The following is a 20,808-nucleotide window of genomic DNA, read 5'->3' as shown; positions in this document are numbered from 1 at the left end:
TCATTACATAGGCATGTATCTATAATATCATAGCTCATTATATAATAAATGAAATTATATAGTAAGATCTGGCAGTAAAACATTATCATCGTAAACACAAATTAACTTGTGCTTATAATACGCTTGGGGCAAGTACAAAATTATTGCAAAATTATAAATCGGCAGTACACCAAAGAAAAAATTTGGTTGCCAATTTCACTATCCAACGCATGTATATAATATAATTCAACATGATGAATCAGAAATATTCCATAAAGGAATGTCAATGTAACAATCAACGAGGCACTGTTACCTACGTTTCATCGTGAAAAAATTGGCATGATTGATAATTTTTTGCTTAACAAGGTTTACAACAAGAAACCGCGAAATTCTCATCGTCAACGATCCTGTATTGATAATTTTTGTAGGTGGTGAAGTCCTGCTGGCGCATTTGATTGCTGTAGTCGTAGATTTTCTTTACCACCGGTCTGAAGCCTGGACAACCAGCTGCTTTCGCCAACTCTTCGTAGTACGCCCATTGTCGATCGCACATCTTGTTTATGTGCCTCAACTGTGCGTGAAAAAAAATGATATATGTGTAAATTAATTAAATAATAATAATAAAAATTCCGTACGCGATATCGATGAATACTTTTTTATCGTCGCAAGGCAATTACAAGTTTGGTAAGAGTGTAAGTGTGTGTTGAATAAACAAGATCGGACACGTAATTGTATTGACTTCATTCAGGATTCACGAATTCGGAATTTTTAAATAAATATTCCTTGAAAAATGAAATCTTTTGTACATGAACACTCACAGCGATACATTGGTCAAGTAACATCTGTTTCTCTTTTTCGTACTCCTCTCGCATTTGGTTCGACGATGGGAGTTTGATTTTTCCTTCCATAATGCCTAAAATGTATTGCGCTTGTATGTGGAACATCGGGAAGGGAATAACGATTGCAGGTAGACCCATGAAGAATAGATTTTTCCAATCCATATGGATAAGGTGTTTGTAGATTGGTTCAACGTGATTATCTTCCGTTCGAATTTCTACTTTTAGTGAGACAAAAGGGTACGTAAAGTCGTAGCCTACACAAAAAAAGTTTTTTTTAACGCACTCGAACGGAATAAGAGCCTCCAAAGACAAAATGAATTACCAGTGCAGTAAATGAGTACGTCGATTTGTGCGGATGTTTCATCTTGGAAGATGAACGTATTGCCTCTGATTTGCTCGATACCAGCTCGTTGTTCAACGTTTTTTCCCATTTTCGAGTCTAACTGCTTCGATAAATTGTGACTGAGATAAACCTGAAGCCCGTGAAAATTGAAGTTACCAACGACTTTTTAAAAAAAATATTATTATAAAAAAAATGGTTCTTACCTTCCTCGCATATTTAGTAACTTCTAAGCAGATATCAATGCCAGACCACGAAGCCCCAAGGATGCAAACATTTTTGTCGGCAAAATCTTCTGGTTTCCTATACTGATGACTGTGGAGGGTGGCACCCTTAAAACTCTCAATGCCAGGTATATGGGGTACAGTTCCAACGGTATAATGTCCGTTACATAATACAACAGCGTCGAAAATTTTCCTCGTTTCAACGCCCGTTGCCAGATCCATGTACGTCACCATCCAAATTACTTGGCCGTTGGATAATGTTTCAGGTTCGACGTGATTTACGACAGTGCCCAGCTGCAAAACAAATAAATGTTGGCTTACAAATAAAAGTCACGCCAATTAGCCGATTCGTTGATCACCTTGATGTGAGGGAGCAGATTGAAATGAGCCGTGTAGTCCAGAAGATATTTGCGTATCACGCTGTGGTGAACGAAGGACGGACCTTCCTCGTCATCGAAAGGAAAATCCGGAATCTGCATTATTTCTTTTGGCAGATTCGTTCTGTAAATTAAAGTAATGAATTTCATTATGCGAATTTCCGTAATTCGTAGTTTTTATTTATACCCTTTGTACATATTTAATGTTAACATATCGTTTATTTATCAACGAGTACAGACTAAGCAGGTATATAGTTATTAAAATAAATATATAAAATTAATTTGGACGTATGAGTAATGTAAATGAACTAAACGAATGACAATTTTTTCTTGAACAATAAAGTATATACATTTGTTATTTTATTTCAATGCTAGTATATTTTTTTATAATTCGTATCGATAATATTTTCAACAAGAACTTATACATTGTTATATTATTAATAATCAATAATCATTTTTGATTTATAAATTGAATATACACGTGAACATAGCACTTTCACTTACAAATTCATTTCAATTAGCCTAAGAAAATACGCTTAATTGAAGGTATAGCCAATCGCATATATCTTTTTGTTGACAGCAAATCATAAATTTTCGTTTCAACGAATAAAAAAAGCGCAAAATCAATTCTCACCTGAGATTCTTGTACATACTGCTGTGAACGGGCAATCCATTCTTATTCATTTCCGTTTCATCTGTATAAACCCATGTACCACCAATGTTATCAGTTTGCTCGAATAGGATTAGACTGTAAGTTTCGGGCCTGGCTACGATATGCCTCGCTACCACAAGACCAGCTACACCACCCCCGACGATCGCAATTCGCGTCTTAGTGCTGGGCATTTTTTTCTCTGTCGGAAAATTTGTCCAGATTGAAGCTTTGCGGTCTCTTCTTTACGAGCCTACTTTTACTCTGGCACCAGCTGTAAATGTGGGTATTTATTGGCTTGAGATATTAAATTCATTACAAGTCAATGATTATTTATGTCTCTCTGATTATGTTAAAATCACGACGAGTCAACTCCGCAAACGTTTGCTTTCCCGCAAAACTACAACTATCGAAGATAATTCGCAACTTTGTTGAAAATTGTATGCGATCATTATTATCTAACATGTATAATTGACAAGCACGAAAAGTATAGTGAAATTTTAATAATCTTTATCTGTGAAAAAATTATAAAATAATCGTACTCTTTGCCGACCTTATCGGTTCAGAATTATAGCGAGTTGATGTGTAAAATCGGACGAAACGAGTGGAAATCTGCTGTTTCCAGATAGATCCGGTATATGTCTCCCTCTCTAGCTACACACAGAGATAGATTTTGTCGAAAAAAAGCTTCCTTCTTCGATAAGCGCGCGCGCAGCGAGAGATCTAACTGCTCGAAAGATGATGCTGAAAGCGCGACTACTTTGAACTGGACTGAATCGCTGCGCGTGCAACAGGCTGCTTTTTCTTTCCCACCGCCATACATATGATTTCGTTACTCAATAACAACAAAAAAACTCAAGAAACACGGGCGTCGAAGAAAGGGAAAGACAAGAAGTATATTAGGGTTACCGCTGGCTCTGAAAGAGAGGGGGAAGGACGGGAAATTTCAACCATGATGAAATCTAAATGACTCATGAAGTCACTGCTTGACCAAAAGACTACGGAAGGCAGAGTAATAATTGAAATTTGAGATTACGAATAATTCAATGTTAGCTTTTGAATAATTTCTATTTTGAAATGACTCTCGGTTGCATAAAATATCACGAATCAAGCGAATAAGTAAAATTTTTAGTTCTCATTCAGATTATGGTCTATGTTTATTCAAATAAAGTATTTATTAAAATTTAATCGATTTTTAAGAATGACGGCACTTTGAATTTCGCTTTGCAAAAACAACGAGACTATAATAGATTATTTGCAATTGTCTTTAAGAAATAAAACATTTTGAAAATGTTTACTGGAATTTGAATTGTACATTCCAATGTATTACATGTATATTTAAATTAAACGTACATTTAAATATATATATATACACATTTAAATTGTTAGCTCATTAGCGTGATTGCGAAGATGTGAAAGAAGAAAGACGTAATTTATAAACTTCGGCCATGAGATATCACATGAAATACGCGTAAACCGTCTAGACGACCAAATTGCTTCATATCGCGCATCGATTTCTGATTATCTTATATTTTTACTTTGTTGTCACTCACAACATTAACACTTATCCCAACCAATTAAGCGAACGAACATACAATGTTTAAAGCTACGTTTGGTCTCATCAATGGATTTCGTCTAGAGTATCTAGAGTGTCGGTGATCTGTATGCTATTCCTAATCATTGCCATTCGTTTCGTACTCACGATAGGTTTTCATATTATACGTCATGTTGCTATAAGCGGTTAATGGGTTTTCGTCCAGCGCGCATGACTCCAAGGAAAGTTTGTAATTTGCATGCAGCTATAGGTGTCGATAAATCTCGAAGAAAATAGCTGAGCGAAAATCCCCAAAAATAAATTTAATTCATTGGTTAAAGTCGGTATCATTTATCTTGTTTTTTCATAAAAAAATTAAATTCATCTATTTAATTACTGCTTTACGGGTTTTTCTAGTAGGTTTTTCCCATGTTATAGAAAGTTGAAACGCTCCAGGTTAAGTACAACTAAATAGAAGTCAATGTTCAAAATTTACTGTTTTACATACCCTCAAAGTAAAAAAATGTCTCAAATTTGTTGCATTATAAGAAGGCATTTTGTTTTTAAATTCCGGATTGTTTTTTTCCGTAAATTAGGTAAATGTCGGTATAGCGTGGGACATTATTTTCATCGGTTTTTTCTCAAAACGGTAAGATTACAGACAATATCCGAATTTCGTACTATCTCTTGCAACAAAGCGTCAGTGTCCACCGAGCAAATACAATCTCAAAGCTTGTAACACGTCAAGAAAGATCATCGTCAATTGCACAGCACCAAAATACTCTTGGAAAAATATAGAGTGCGTCGCTAGTGACGCGATGAAGCTTCTTTTTTTTGAGTGCGCGACGCTTGTACAAACGTAGACACCCTCGGGAAGGCCTTTTCATCATCTCAAGTGTTCCGCGTGTCCGTGCATTCGTTTAATTAGTTGGTACGCGAGTCCACTAAGACGCTGTTGAAAAGTCGTCAAAAGAAAAAAAATGAGATGCCATCTTCGCTATAGTTTGGATTTGTATATAGGCGTGTGTCTGTGCCTGTATTACACATTTTCCTTAATTGGAAATGTTGCATAGTTTTGCTTTCTAACAGAGAGAGCTTTGCGATAGTAACAATTTTCGATTTCGTCAAATCAATGTTTTTCTACGTTTTCGAGGTCGCTGATTACGAAAATGATGCTTTTCGAAAGTATCCGGATTCCGAAAATTATGTGTGCGTATACATGTGTGTGTCTATGTGCCCTATTGTCAACCTCTCAATTCGTGATTGCTTCGTTTGACCGGTTCTAACTATAATTATGAAACTTTATAATTATATCTAGCCTTCCGAAACCTGTTAGTGATTCAATTTTGAATTCATTTGGTTAATATTATAAAAAATTTTAATAATTTTTAGTTTCGTAGATATTTTTCTTATTTTTTCAATTTCAGTAATATTGATTGCGTCCTATTGTTTCGAGCTACCATTATGGAACTTTACCATTAGATTTGGTCGATTTTTATAAATTATTATAAATATTTATTTTTTCCATTCAACATGTAATGTGGTTATAAAAATGTCATTATATAACAGCAATATGTTATATTGTTTTATTAAATCTTTAAAACTTTAAATTTTATTTCATATCACAAACTTAACAGTTTTCAATATTATTCTCCTTGATTGAAGTTCATTTATAATATGTATAAGATCATCAGAATAAAATTTATTATTCAACGCTTTGGCACGTTTTTCAAGAAAGCATGTCACTAAATCCATTAGTGACAAATTACATGGCTTGGTATTCCAAACTTAAAAAAATTAGTGGAAAAAACGACGATTAGATCTCCGTTATTTGTTCTCGCTATCACGAATATAGTTGATCCGAATTTTGTAATGTCTGTTTGTCTTTTTGTTATAACCTACATACTTATCGCTAAAGATGGCTGCGTCATCTGTCAAAATTTTTAATCGAGCGCAGATAATGTAAGCTCATCACGTTTTTGTATATTCGTTGAAAATTAAAAAGAAAAATGACATAAAAAAAGAAACGTAAAAACGTATTTTTTTTCCAATGAATGATACACGTCGTGAAAAGTTTAACGCTCCGACCTGAAAATAGAAGCGAGCAAGCTGCTCTCTCGTGTATCATTTAGCGTCTGCTGAAGCAGGACTGAAAGTAGGCTATTCCGTCGTGGTCTCGGGCAATTAGTAATCTAAAGCGCCTCTCTTGCATTTTTAAAGTCGTCTAACAAGCCAGAATCACAGCTAAAAAGACAATTTTCATTTTTCACTTCGATTACGTAGTTCAAACTGGTTATCTTTCAAGAACATTACCGTAAAAACGTGTTACTGCGTCAACTGGTTTTGCAGTTTCAATCTCTCGTGCAAAGCGAACGTATTCAGCATTTTCTTGCAGTTATATCTGGCGTATAAAAGTTAGTAGCTGGCGCGTGCCGTTTTGTAAACAAAGCATAAGATTACACGCGTTCGAATATTAATTTTTAAACTTAATGTTTGTCATTTTTTCCGTTTGAAAACCGATGCAAGTTAACTTTATAGATACTTTTGAACGTTAAATTTTTAGAGAGAGATATAAAGTAAAGGAAATTAAACTCTGTTAATTTGTAAATAGAATTATGACTGCAAATAAGTTTGAATGAACATTGAAAGTATCTTTATATATTTTGCAATGTATGCTAATGAATTTATAAGTATTGCATCTTAGAACATATCGTGAACGCATAATAGCTGAACGCACATCTTGGAGATATTAGTCTAAAGCTCGCCGCTAATTAGATTAGACTAAGATGCTTAAATACACTGGTTACATTATTCAACTGCCCTGCATGATATTGTCTTTGTTAATTGTCCTCTTCAAAAGTACTTGCATAGAATATATCCTTTTCACGGTCACGCTTTATATTCTGTCCTCAGTGAGTCAGTTTATGTCATATTTTTGCAATCAACAATTTAAACAGATTATTTTCACAGTCAACGATTTTAACATAAAAATTGCTTCAATGTATCAGATATTTAAGTTGGCGTTATCAAAATGAATAATACTTGTTGGCGCAGTGGAAAACATTAATTATAATACGGTAAACCCATGTGTTTCAATTTAAATGTTTAATATGACGTCACCCATAAGAAATCATTGTCCCCAATTTTAAGCACTTCTAAACGTTTAAATTCAGCGACAATATATTTCTTAAGGGTCACGTCACAATTGCACACTTAAAACGTTTAAATTTAAACACATAGGATTTTAAGGTTTTGCCGTGAATTGATAAGAACTTTCCATAAAAAATTGCAACAATCAGTTTATCTTGATGAAAATCATGAAAAAAACCTCGAAATTTCATCGTGGTACAAAAGCATACGGCAATGAGCTGGTATCCGGCAATGACTTCGCATATGTATTCGTTTGCCGGCAACATTCATGACAAAAGGCCATCGGTTACTTGATACAGCGAGTAATCGAGGACTCTCACACCGTACACTACATCAAGGATATCCTTTAGAACTTTTCTTTTTATTTTCTGCAGCCTGCACGGAAAAATCTGCAATTAGTGAGCAGCTGTAAACATTTGTCTTTTCAGTGACTAGGAAAATCTTGAAGCTCACCGTGCAGTTGAGAAATTTCATTGAACTTCGGCATTCAAGTTGACAAAATAATCGCTGAACTTTGAACGAACTGGCATTATAAGATAAAGTGATTCGTCGTAACTTCTTTTTATGCATGCATCACCTGCGTGATATCTACATGCTTTCAAGTGTAGCGAATGGCAGTATGTGTTCAAATGCAGTCGAATTTAAATATCTCGAGTGAAGCGTCATTTTGTGTTTGAGTTTCTTGAAGGTTGTGTAGGCAATAATTTAGGATGAAGCGTTTCTATCGACTCTTTTTGCCGACCTTAAAAAAGAAGGAGGTTTCGTATTCGACATGATTTAATTTATTCAATCGATTCTAATAGAAAAGTGCGAGCTAATGGATTAGTTCAGTTTTACTATTGGCTTTATTATGGATAAATTAATCGTCTTTCTTTGTGCCTCTCTTTGTGCCAGACTGAGTTGCAATAGGAAGAGACACGTTATGTATACGGGTAGAGCTGGCCTGTCGTTAATCTCTGTTACAGAGGTTGTAAATGCACAATTGCTAGACATATTGTTAATGACCAAGTAAATGATCATTGTTTCCAGGTGCCTTACACTTATAGGTGGATGCATCATCTCTTCGAAAGCACAGCTCCTTCGAAAGCTGTAATTAATTTATATCTCTGCCGATGAATTATTTCAATTACTGTGAACACTTTTAAATCTGTTTGTAATTACTTCAGAGAGTTTGCATCATTAAGAAAACCGTCAAGCAAATTGTTTATTCTATGTGAATATAATTTTTCTATAAAGCTATTGACAATGTATTTACAAATATCACTGTTATTCCTCTTTTCTTTTAGCCAGTGCAAAAACTGTTCTAGCTCATTACTACTGTCAATTATAAGACGAAAATTTAATTAACGGAACCAGAAAGTACTTATAGATAGTTGTTGAAAATTTTATTCGAGCTGGCTTGGAAAGTTGTAAATTGATTAATTTACGTTAATAATTTAAATGAAATGGAATTCTTTAATCATATTAAAATGCAAATTTAATCTGTGGCGCTACAACCTTAAAAATACTTTTGCACCAGTATTTCACTTTGATATATATCATATATAACTTAGCATATCGTGGTATAACGTTTGAAAAAGATACATAATTTCAGAAGCATAATATGTGGGACGGAAAAGTATGAAATACTATAACGTAAGAGCTATCAGTACAGTCAAGTATTTAGAAAGCCAAAATTTGTAACAAGGCAATCATAAAATTTTATATCGATCTATTAATTGAAAGCTAATCTGGAAGTAGAGTAGCTTTCAATAATGGCTATAAAATTGTTTTTATTGCAATCTACTATCCGTAAGTATCACCGTTTTACTTTAATTTTATTTTTTATGCAGATATTTATAATCAACTTTTCCATGATTATTCATTTAGCTATTATTAGAAAATATAATTATTTAACATCAGCAACGTCTGGTTAATGAGCAGTAACAAAAATTGGTTAATAAAGATAAAAATGTAGGTAGGTTGTTAATTGAGCAGTGTACCTGCTGTTCTTGTTAGGTCACTTGCCAGATAGAGGACGCTATTTTATTAGGGGATAAGAGTGACCTTACATCTAGACATGTAGTGAACACTCTAGCAGTGAGTCCAAATTTTTTAAAAAAGCTGTTGCGCTTTTACGACTTTTGTACTCGAGATTGGAAAATATGGCGCCTCCTTAGTAAAAGTACTATTTCAGAAACATTCATTAAAGAATTGCCAAAAATGGAAGATAAGTTTATGACAAGAACAGGTCCAGTCATGATGCGTGTAAAACTTTCTCTTTCTGCACTATTTTAAAAAATTGTAGGGGAGGTGGGTCTATACTTACTCATGACTATAAGGAACCAAGACTAATATGCGTACAGGTACGAGTGTACGTGTTCTAAGTGGTCGTAGTTCTTGATGTCATAATAACAATAACAACAATATTTTTATATGTAGGAAGAATATATTGCATATTATAATATCGTATAGATGTCTATAATTTTATTTTCAGAAAAAAGCTGTTGTATAATGGTTTAATTTTTTGAGGAAATCGTTTTAAAACACTATAATTGATTTGATTAGATATTTGCTTTTCTAAAAAACTTTCTAATTGATAAGGAATGTTACATATATGTAATACTAGAGTAACAATTCAAATATAGTAGTAAGAGTATCTCACTATACACTTTTTTTATGGTTGATTAACCAAAGTTTGCTGATGTTAAATAATTATATTTTTCAATGATAACTATATGAACAATTCACAGCATTTACATTCTATATCACGTTTTTTAACACGTTCAAAGAATATGTTATTGTATATAACATATTTATGTTAAATGATAAATCCAATAATATAAAACTTTTAATTACCAAGGCTTCGTAATGTGATTTATCCAAACGTGTCAAACGTACGAAATTCTAGTCATTTCACTTCAACGTTACACCTTGTAAATTTCGTACATCTTAAATTTAGATCCAACGTCGTAAAAAAAGTCATATAGCAGTATACAATGAATTTTAATAAGTTATTTTTCTTATTACAAATTATAGTGAAATTTAAAATAAATAATAAGCATTACAAAGTATGGTCTTGAAATACGATTATATTTTCTTATTGTATTTTCTTGCATCTTGATTTCTTTAGCTCTTTCCACAAAATAGTTAATAAATGTGTCAGCCGTAATAATTGTTTAAATTTTTATGAATTTCTTCGTAGAGAGAAAAAGTTGATTTCTTTTTTCGAGCTGGAAAATTGAATAAAAACATGCGATAGCTCCAAATCAAATTATTATACACGACCCATATAGTAACTTACAGAAAAGCTTTTAAATAACTTTTTAAGGTTTCATGTATGTACTGTAGTGTGGCAATCACAGCGTCAGACGTGCAATCCAATAAACACCGTGTTGACACGGGGGGAGTGACATCGCGACGGAAGCAGAATCAATTGATCGCCTCGAGGTGTTATGGACTTTCATTTTGGTCGTCTCCTCGTCGCGATAGCAAAAAGCTGACGGCGCTCGCTCGATGTGTTGCTTAATCGCGCTTTTCTCGATGGCCTCTTCTTCATCTTCCTTTGTTGTCATTGTCGTCGTGCGATTCTCTGGTGTTCTTGATTTACGAGAGCATTGTCACGGCTGGCTGATCTTGCTTGTCAATGACCGACCAACGTCGTTGTCTTTGTGGCCATTTTGTCAGCTACAGTTGATTTTTTTTTTTCGTTGTCGACGTATTCAAGATAGAAATGATAAAATTACGATAAATAGGTTAAAAATCATGACTATGAAAATTGAAATAAATTTATGATGAATAAACGGAGTTTCGTTCATTTTGTTGGTAATCCGATTCAAAGACTATCTATTTAAAATTTGTCTTTAATAAGAAAATTTCTTTCGGGATGTCTCGTCGTCTGTGCTAGATCAGGAATGTACATATATGCATAAGAATCTTCGAGCATTGATATCTCGGTGTATCGTGCATTAATTTACACAAAATATACGATACGATGGGATATTCGATTATATTAATAATGTAGAGAGAATGGCACGTTTATCCCGTCGATTGACGCACCAGCGGTTTCTTAAAGCAAATCTTTGTTTTCGTACGAACGAGCTCTATAGAGCTGGCGCGTCTTGCGCAGCGCGCCTTGGAAGCGTGCTTTTCTCTCACGGCACCGAAAAGCCGGACGATCGCTTTCTCTCGCCGTGAAAAATTTTCGAACGTCAGCGATGAAAACACGTCACAATATAGACGCCGATGCGCGCGGTGTCTTTATTTTCGCCGTGACTCATCCTTTTACGGCCACGCAACACGAGGATATACGAGCTTATAAGATCGCATTAACAGCTGTTTAGCCGTGAAAGTAAAGCGAGCAAGAAAAAAAATATGAAACTCCGAACGACATCTTCATGAGTATCAACGGGATCAAGCAGGAATAAATGGAACGAAATTGATAGCAATGAAATAATAGTTGATTGGCCCTGGGCGTGCTGTATTCTTGCCTATCGGTCGACACAGCGATTCATCGATCCATCGCTATGTACGCGTTGTTATTGCTTCGCCACGACGAAGGTGTAATCCCTTTAGGCTATACTGTCTGGAATGCTTGAAATTACACAATATGCTTTTCGCGAGCATTTGGCTCCGCATGCGTACGATGGCTCTTATCTCGTTACGTGTTTCGCGGATTTCCTGTTACGTCGCGGATGTGTACGCGATGCTTGATTTTATTATTTACAAGCGCAATTAAAAGTTTAGCCGTTGTCATATCAATGGATCTTTCGCGATAAGCTTGAGCATGCGAGCTGTTCGAACGTTGGAATGCACGTGCAAAAGTATTCGCATTCTCTTGCATATTTTCTACAAACTACAGTTTTTTGTTACACAAACGTAATTTTGTTTATATACGAATAGAACTTTGTACATCCTCTTTCGTCACTACAAACTTGTGATAAATACTAATCAACAACTATTAATCACGCTTTGAAACAACAACGGAATCCGTAGTTCATTATAATACAATCTTCTCGGAATACTTCGCGTTATTTTTATCTAAAGTCTTTTTTGTATCCATAATGACGAAGCGATGAAGATTAACTACGTGTAATAATTAAATGTTCATTTGCAAGAATTAATTACCTCTCAATATATAAAGATTCGGTATTCATTTACAATAAAAATGTATCGATAACACGGTGCTTTTCATTTCAATGAAATCGGTTCGCTTCACGCATCGCCAACATCCGAGTCATTCCTAGATTCTCATCCTCGACTAAAAGGAAAAGAATGGTAGAAGGTGCAGATACACAAACAGATACACAATGTACATACTTCCAGATACATTTTTTGTACCCCTATAATTCTAGAAAATCTCTAGGTATATAAATAAGCATTGAATCATGAAATTCGGGTGATGCATGCGTGAATGCGTCAGAGATCAGAGAAGAGCGCTATTGGCGTAGATGTCACTGGTATCGCGGGTCTCCGTGTGTTTCGCGCTCAGAGCGCGCCGCGCGTTTGTACGTTTTCTGCTCCGTTTGGCAGTAGTTCGTTTTCTCTCGTGGTGTCGTCAGTGCGCAGGCCGCAGGCAGCTGCATCGAAGGAAAAAAGCCCTCTGCGCAAGTGTGTGCATGTGCTTTGTTTATGAGGGAGCGGCTGCTGCATGTTATACACATAGGGGGTTGCTTACAACTGTCGAAATATTATTAGCATCTAAGTGACTCGCGCGCACATCAAGAAACATCAAGCAACATGGGTAAGTCTAAGTGTGATATCTCGTTATCAATTTAGCCTTGATATTGAAGAGGTAGTTTAGTCATTGTTAGGCCTTCACGTGTGACTTTTTTCTTATCACGATTATAGCGGAGCAAATCGTTATGACACCTAAATGCAAAACTGCTAATTCTACTACTTTGATCATTGAGAGAAAAAGACAGGAGACTGTTGCTAATGGGGATCAGAAGGATGTTCATGTTGCTGGGGGTGATCATAAAGGAATTGTTATTAACAAGCAGATGACTGGTGAGATTGGATTCATGTTCCTTCAGTAGAATTGAGGTTTTCAGGCTGCGTTATTTTTTTCTTTAGCTACAAATGGAGTTGAGAAACCAGCACAATTGTCTCTCCAATTTAAAGTATTCCTTGTTAGTGCACAAAGTGGCAAGCATACACAGGAGCAGAGAACCTTGAACTTCTGGTTCAATGACAACCTGTCGACTGAAACACAGCCAACTGTAGCACAAGAATTTTTCAGAGAACTTGTGAGTCCGCAAGAGTTTCCTAGAGGTATGTTCCAAGTCATTGCCTTTCATATGAAAATTTGATTTTTCAAATTGTATCAATTTGTTATTTTCAGACTATGTTGGATTTATCAAAAAAATTATGAAACTGGTACAACATAAGTATCCTGGCATTGAACGCATTGAGATTGAATTGAAACAGATTGAAGAACCTATAGAATTGCCAATTAGGCCATGTGAGTATTTCTTTTCTTTTCTAATTTTTTTGAAGGCCAAAACAATCAGCTGTGTGAAAACTTCTTAAGGAAGATTGACTGAGGTAGAAAAGTTTCCATAACAATATTGATCAAACAGTTAAAGCAAGAAATTGAATTAGGATATATAGGTCATATGCAACATTATGAGAGATAGACATTATTGTCTCCCACAGCAAAATTTTCCTAGAATAATTTTACTATTAAAAGCTATTATTAATAATGAATATCATAAACTATTTCCATCATTATCTCTTTTCCACTCTTAAAGATAATTGATGAAACTGGTTTCTTCCGGTGTCTTCAGGCAACTTTTAATGCGGTTTTTTAGACGCGGTGACGTAATTGCACTTTCAGCGCGATCTATAGTTTAATTACTGTGCCAACTCAAATACATGTATTTGTTCATACCTTTGATTTTTTTCAGTGTCTACTGATGAGACTATTTTGGGTGGCCCGCAGATTGTTGAGCTCACTGCGGAAAAGATATTAGAATTGATCGAGTCTGCTTATCCAAATCCACTTACTATTCACGATTTAGTTGAGTAAGTATTGAATGAAAAATAAACAATACTTTCTTGAAAATTTACTTCATTATATTGTGACATGTTTTCATTGCTTATTTATGAATTCAGAAATCATGGTTGGGACGCCGACACAGTCGCAGAAAAATTATCCGAGTTACAAAAGAAAGGCTTGGTCGTTGCGATGGATAACGGTGCCTTTACCCGAGTCGTTCATCAAGATACTCAAGTCCAGGTAATTATAATGTTTATATCGCATAACGAAAAGAAAAATGAGCAAAAAATGTTTACGCTTCAACTATAATAGAGCATTGAACATTTTTTTTTGGTTCAGGTTGTCAAGCAAATGCCAACAATGGCAAGTGCAAAGCAACCGACCATAGCTATAATTACGGCTCAGTACTGCGAAAAATTGGCCGTTGACTCGATGATTGAAAACAAAGAGACGTTTGTTCGATACACTACCGTCGGTGAGTAAATTATCGATATTACATTTTTTCTTGAAATTGATCAAATTGAAAGTGATAAGTATTTTAACGAGCTAATTTCTGTTTTTATCTTTTCTTTTTTTTTCCTAACGATGTATAATCGATCTTTTGTTCTTGATAATGACGATGTATGGGGGATCCTTTCTCTTCTATTGTTATTAGGATACGAAAATGATGTAGAAAACTCGCTGACTAATTCTCTCAAAATCTCTTACACGACAATCCAACACCCACATCCGACTCGACGTATCCGTTTTGGTAAAGATTATGTGAGCGTTGAATGCGCAACAACGCGTTTTATCTTTCATAAAAGATTTGAGCTCAATCAGCTTCTTTTTATACGTGTCGTTTTCTCAACATTTATTTATTTGTGCTTATTGTTTGCACCTTTGACCGTCAGACAATGCATTTGGTTGCGAAAACTGCTTTGATTTATAGAGTTGCTAGCTACGGGATTCACGCTTATTTGTTATTTTTTGTGATGTTTTGAAAGGAGACTTGGATTTTTTCAGGCAATTAAGTTATACTTGTTTTTGTTTTCAGAGTGAAAGTAAATAGTTTTTTTTAATTGGAGCACGTAGTTGTCTTATACGTATAAACTATTTTTAGTTTTCAATGTAAGCAACTTAAGAAGTTCGTAAAAACTCGCTAACCTGACTGGTAGTCGACAGAATAAATATCACGCCAGAAAAAAAGCTTACGTAAACGAAGCTTTTTTGAGTATAGTTTGCACGTGAAACTAAAAATTAAGACACAATATTTAAACAATTATGTTCAAGCCTAATTTCATATTATGCTGCGAGCACGTAGATTTTCTTCTCTTAGAAATGTGTATGGAAAATCAATTTACTTATACTTCACAAATCAATAGAAAAGTTTATAAACTAAGTTCACTTTTTATCTCTCCATACTATCATTACATAGAAGTGGTCAAACCGCACCGCGTTGTATAGGCGTACAAAAGACCAATTAGAAAAAAGGCAGAACACAAAAGAAAGTCTCCTTTCAATTCAATCTCATAACAAGAGACAGCTCTCACCGCGCGCGTGTCATTGTCATGCTTTTGGGAATATACGCAGGAAGCTTCTGAGATGGTGAAGGGAACCCATTCATTACTAAACACGCGTGTGTTTGTGTTTTCGTTTCCCATTCCACATTTTTCCTCTCGAAAGAAATTCTATGAATCCTCTGATTTTTCCAGGCGAATCGAACGTCTACACACTCGGTGATATCGGAGCACATCGTATTGTCTGTACGAAACTACCAACGGTTGGACACACACGCGAAGCTATGACAGCAGCTGGAAATACAACAACCAGACTACTTGGTATTTTTCAAAAAGTTGATTATGTATTTCTCGTGGGTGTTGGTGGTGGTGTGCCACATTACACTGATTACAAGAAACACGTGAGACTTGGTGACGTTGTTGTTTCATATCCAACGAGATTGAATAACAAATTCGTATACATGTACTGTGAGAGTGCTAAATCTAGTGAAGATGGTAGTTATCAGTTCGAGACTAAGGAGTATTGCCCGAGTAATCTTGGACTACAAGATATCGCCGCCAATTTGAAGAAACAGGTAAGAATTGATCACGATATTCAATTTTCGATTGGTGAATGTTTAATAAGTGAGTCAGCTTGCAACATAATTTTATAAGTTTACGTAATTCATGTTCAATTCTCGAATGAAGGTAGAAATTCTTTTTCTACATAAGTCTCTCGTGGAAAAAAGTGACTATTTTTACTCGTTGTACAATTGTTTTTTTTCTCGGTAGGTTAATGCAAGCGATGGATTCAATCTACCGTGGCAGAGTCACATGCGTGAGGGTACAAAGAAACTTGCCACGCAATCCGAGCATAATTTCGAAGCACCGCCAGCCGACTCCGACAAACTATACATGAATATCGGTGAACGCGATGTCATTGAAGTTGCTCATCCAAGCGCGCCCAAGAGCGATGCCGCTTATGTGAGGTAAGTGCTTTTTTTGTCTCGTAATTTGTGAATTTTATTGTTTATTTATCGTTACCAAATTTTTTTTCTTTTAAGAAACGACGGTTGCCCACAAATTCACTTGGCTCCAGTAGCATCAGGTCGTCGTATCGCTCGCGACGATCAACTACGTCAAAAATTCGCCAGTCGTTTTGGTATCTTAGCCTTCGACGCAGAAATGGACGCTGTTGTCGACAGTATCCTCGGTAATTGTCGTGATAGCTTTGCCGTAGTACGCGGCATCTCTGATTACAAAGACGGTTCTCGTGGTAAGGAATGGCAGCCTTATGCTTCACTCGCTGCTGCCAGTGTTGTCAAAGCCATGATCTGCGCTATGGATCCGCCTTCTCCGTACAAAAAGTAAAACGTCTGTGTTCGTCGATGATAATTATAATAGTAATTAGGCTTTTGATCTGAATTCCATAGTTTTTCTTAGAAGTCGGAGTGTATTTTTTAGAGGCTATAGATACGTGATGTGATTTCGATCCATATCAAAATCTTAAGCAATAAAACAAAATAAATATCAAAACATTAGTCTTTCGATTTGGACTTTATGAATTCGATTCATATTGAAATAATCCGTACTAAAATCAGAAGACAAAAAAAGAAAAACTTGTAAAAGATTCAGATCAAAAGCTTCTATTTAAAAGTATGACAGCTGTGCTGTCAGTATAATAGCAGAGTTTCAAAAGACTTTCTCCTCTTGTTGTAGTTTCATCATGTAGATAGGTTTCGTCTTCTATTTAAGAAAATTGACATGTGAATCTAACGATCCAATCGTTGATTCGTATTTCTCTATATTTTCTTTTATACCGTGGTATAAGTTTAAAGTATTTTTTTTATTCTTTTTTAATTGATTTGTACTTTTATAATACGCCTGTGACGTTTGTTGTTTGTACTGACTTTATAATCGAAGTTTGTATTTCCGTATCAATATAAGTATGGACGTAATTGGCAAGTTCTACTGCGCGTAGGATGAATTTATGAAGTTATATATTAAAAGCGATATCACATTCATTAATTCTTGTGCGATTCATCATTTAGTAGCAGTACGTCCTTCAGTATTTCAACTGGTGCCGAATATTGCAGTCTTTTATAGAGAATGTTTTTTAAATAATAAATTATATAGTATTTATAACAGATTTTCAAGCAAAATATAATATTGTATACGCATCAACTTATCTAACTCGCAATTTTTTAATTTATATTGCACGACAAACGCTTAAACAGCAATCATCAGTCCTCGCTTCTTCGTACTTGTTGTTTTTCCGGGTTATAGCATGTGATATAATATTTAGCATTTAAATTCTAATTTCTAACTATTATAATTCAATTTATTTATTTATTGTAACGCTAATAATTTTAATGTAAGAATAACGTATGTATTTATGGTATTAAAACAAAGAAATATCGATCAGGCAATCAGTGCCAATCTACTTATAGTATAATTCATGTTTGAACGTAGCAAGGTCCACGTTACAAAGCTTCTTACGCTTTAAAAAAAATCATTTTGCTAATATTCCTATTTTGAGCTTTTGCTTGTAAACGCATAATTATACACGTCACGAACGTTCTTTGAAGAGTAATTTATATAATCAAACTTCTTCCTTGCTTCATTTATGCTAAAAACAATGTTATTAGGTTTCTTTAAATAAATGTTCAAATACAAAAATAAAATAACGTAATAATCTATATTCGGAGCGTCGACGCTTCCATCTCATTGATTAATCGAACAGATTATAATATACGATGTAGACACACGCACACAAGATTCCAAAGATTCCGTCTCCGTATAGCTATAGACCAAACCTAGGCGGATAATCAAATCTATTAACCTGTTCTCGCCCTTGAACTTCGGATCTTGTCATGCTAATCTAGTCGCTATGCCGTCGAGTATACTTTTCGCAGGCCAATTTTTTTCCATTTCCATTTTCCGTTAGTCAGTTTGGAGTTTTACGGTTAGCGCAAAAAAAGAATCGTATTCCAGAAAAAAGTAGAATAAACTCGAGATCAAAGTAACGGCGTTGGTGTGAGAAACGTGTACTCGTCGGCAATTACGGTCCATTAACCGGTAAACGTACCTTAATCAACAAGATTGTCGAACTTGAAAAGGAGAAGTGGATCAAAACGGAAAGCCGCATTTGATTACGGTCACGAGAGCTTAACTGCGGGTATAAGAGCGCGCTTCAACGCGATTCCATATAAGCTATTTTGTAGAGTACTTTCGAAGACACGTACATGATACATAATACATACATAATATATTGCTGTTACGTATTCCGACAGAAAAATGGAAAAAATATATGTATACAATTTATATTATTTATTATATAGATAAATCAAAAACGTACTTTACACTCTGAAAAATGTGTCAGAGCCGTTAAGTCCGTTCCCAAATAAACGTTTCATCAAAGCATGATAGAAGTGAGTTGTGTATTGAATTTATTTACTGCACCTTTAGTTAGAATCTGTTGTACTGCAGCAACAATATTCCGAATCATCATAATCGTCATTTGAATTAGGACAAGCATAATCTAGAAACTGCAAGATTGAAGTGGTAAAATAATTCTAGTAAATAAATTTTCTTGAAACTTACGTTGATGTCTTTAGATTCAAGTTTAGCTCGTATCATAAAGGCCTTTTGTATATATCGTATAACGAGGCTAAATAACATTTTATCGCGATCCATTTCATCTGATATATCATTCGGACGTTTGGCAATGCGTTTAGATAAATCATCATATTCTTTGGCTATCGATTGAAATTCCGATGTAAGCTTTTCAAAAGTCTTTTCTAACTCATAATTTTCCTGCTCTTGAATTTTCTTCCAATCAACGAAGTGTTTTTCGTTTGTACGACTTTTAATCATCGGTAATAATTCATTTTGAATGCAACAGTGTAATTTTTCAACCTATAATTGAATATTTTTAGTTTTTTTAGAGAATTAAAGAATTCTGTTAATAATTATTTGCCTCGATCGCTTGTTTTTTCTGAAGAATTTGCAATTTATTCCACTTCTGCATGAGTTTATCAAAAGCATTCATTAGATACTTCACTTCTGTTCTGTGCATTTTTAATTCCTCAATCAGAGTACAAGATGCTGACGAGTTGCTTTTAATTGCGTTAATAATCTGTTTCTTCTCGGATTTGCTCGGGTTGTGGCAAATTAATGAGTTTTCACTGTTGCAACTCTCAAAAAACTTATGGATCTAATAATATCACGACATTTTTTTAATGAAAGTTTAATTTTTGTTGTACGATATATTTGTTGAATTTTACCTTAAGAATTTCACAATTTACTTTGTTGATTAATTTTCTTAAACGTCGGTTACATTCTTTGGGATTATGACACTGCATAAAGATTTGAAATACTCAAATTTATTTGAAGTCAATAATGTATTTAAGCATCATGAAGCTAAAACAGTTGAGTTTTAAAACAACGATAGTAATTTGTTTAATGAAATAAAAACCGATAAATGTGTATTTTTAAAAATGGATTATTAAAATTCGATATCAACTAGTTTTTATTTTCGAAAATTTAGTAAGAAAAATAGAAATTATATATTAAGTATCATTTTCGGAACTGTGTTTAAATAATAATAATAATAATAAATTGAAATAGAATTGGATTAATTGAGGTGTGTAACAAGTGAGTGGCTATCAGAATAATTTAAGGAATAAAATTGAAGACTTAATAAAAAGGCAAATAATTTTTCCAAAAAAATGTCGCCTCCAACTTCATTTTTTTGTAATCATTCGTAAAGCCATGCTTTAATTAATTCATTGGTAAAAGGGAACCTATTCGCTATTATATATCCTTAAGCCCATTCAAATGAGTCTACCCCCATCGAAATCAAATGAACCGTTTCAAAAACATGTGCGAATATACGTAAAAAATAATTCATGTCGAATACAACTTTCTCCTTTTTCAAAATTAAAAAAAGAAGGTAGCATTTCACCGTTATAAAAAATCCTAAGCCCTTAGCTTGAAGGGAATATAGTACGTATTTCGTATTTTATACTAGTGCAAGAATTGTTTTGAAGAATTGTAGTGAATTTGTCTCTCGCGTGGCCTCTTTCTCTTCGCTTACGCTCTGCCGCAAACGTCCACTGTACCAAGCTAAAGTCGATTTCTCGCGCTAGTATCAAAATGTATGATTAAATATAAAATTATTACAATCAAAAATATTAATAAATCAAGTCGCGTAGCGTTAATTTGAAATGTGAAGACAAGTTCTTTTTAAATACTAAC

At 34.5% G+C, this 20,808-nt stretch overlaps 2 protein-coding genes across 3 annotated transcripts; one reads left to right on the top strand and one right to left on the bottom strand.

Annotated features, from left to right (window-relative positions):
* Positions 1–39: 39 nt before the first annotated feature.
* On the bottom strand, positions 40–3,092 carry LOC131668865 (uncharacterized). Its single transcript, XM_058943336.1, has 7 exons — positions 2,962–3,092; positions 2,394–2,682; positions 1,742–1,883; positions 1,365–1,676; positions 1,141–1,291; positions 798–1,072; positions 40–550 (listed from the first exon to the last, which is right to left on the bottom strand). The coding sequence occupies exons 2-7, from the start codon at positions 2,600–2,602 to the stop codon at positions 338–340; spliced, it is 1,302 nt and encodes a 433-aa protein (XP_058799319.1). The 5' UTR covers positions 2,603–2,682; positions 2,962–3,092; the 3' UTR covers positions 40–337.
* Positions 3,093–12,600: 9,508 nt separating this feature from the next.
* LOC131668821 (uncharacterized) lies at positions 12,601–18,967 on the top strand. 2 transcript variants are annotated; one of them, XM_058943272.1, is made up of 11 exons: positions 12,601–12,814; positions 12,922–13,080; positions 13,147–13,344; positions 13,415–13,534; positions 13,980–14,097; positions 14,188–14,311; positions 14,411–14,546; positions 14,727–14,822; positions 15,766–16,145; positions 16,342–16,538; positions 16,614–18,967. In XM_058943272.1, exons 1-11 carry the CDS (start codon positions 12,811–12,813, stop codon positions 16,918–16,920), a joined length of 1,839 nt encoding a protein of 612 aa, XP_058799255.1. In that variant the 5' UTR covers positions 12,601–12,810; the 3' UTR covers positions 16,921–18,967. The 2 variants fall into 2 exon arrangements, with proteins under 2 accessions (XP_058799255.1, XP_058799256.1); XM_058943273.1 differs by lacking the exon at positions 14,727–14,822.
* Positions 18,968–20,808: the final 1,841 nt, after the last annotated feature.

The sequence above is a fragment of the Phymastichus coffea genome, unplaced genomic scaffold, assembly GCF_024137745.1.
Source record: "Phymastichus coffea isolate CEN01 unplaced genomic scaffold, Cenicafe_Pcof_1.1 PCOF00084, whole genome shotgun sequence".
NCBI classification, from domain to species: domain Eukaryota; kingdom Metazoa; phylum Arthropoda; class Insecta; order Hymenoptera; family Eulophidae; genus Phymastichus; species Phymastichus coffea.
The sequence above is the reverse complement of the archived record's forward strand: the minus strand, read 5'-3'. Positions and strand labels throughout refer to the sequence as shown.

What these genes read in the sequence shown, in the direction of transcription:
- LOC131668865 (XM_058943336.1), bottom strand. Translation starts at nt 2,602, where the DNA reads ATGCCCAGCACTAAGACGCGAATTGCGATCGTCGGGGGTGGTGTAGCT. An exon ending in CGTACTCATTTACTGCACTG is followed by an intron (nt 1,073 to 1,140) that starts GTAATTCATTTT and finishes TTTTTTGTGTAG; the next exon opens with GCTACGACTTTACGTACCCT. An exon ending in TACTTGACCAATGTATCGCT is followed by an intron (nt 551 to 797) that starts GTGAGTGTTCAT and finishes TTTCACGCACAG; the next exon opens with TTGAGGCACATAAACAAGAT.
- LOC131668821 (XM_058943272.1), top strand. An exon ending in ATCAAGATACTCAAGTCCAG is followed by an intron (nt 14,312 to 14,410) that starts GTAATTATAATG and finishes TTTTTGGTTCAG; the next exon opens with GTTGTCAAGCAAATGCCAAC. An exon ending in TGTTCGATACACTACCGTCG is followed by an intron (nt 14,547 to 14,726) that starts GTGAGTAAATTA and finishes TATTGTTATTAG; the next exon opens with GATACGAAAATGATGTAGAA.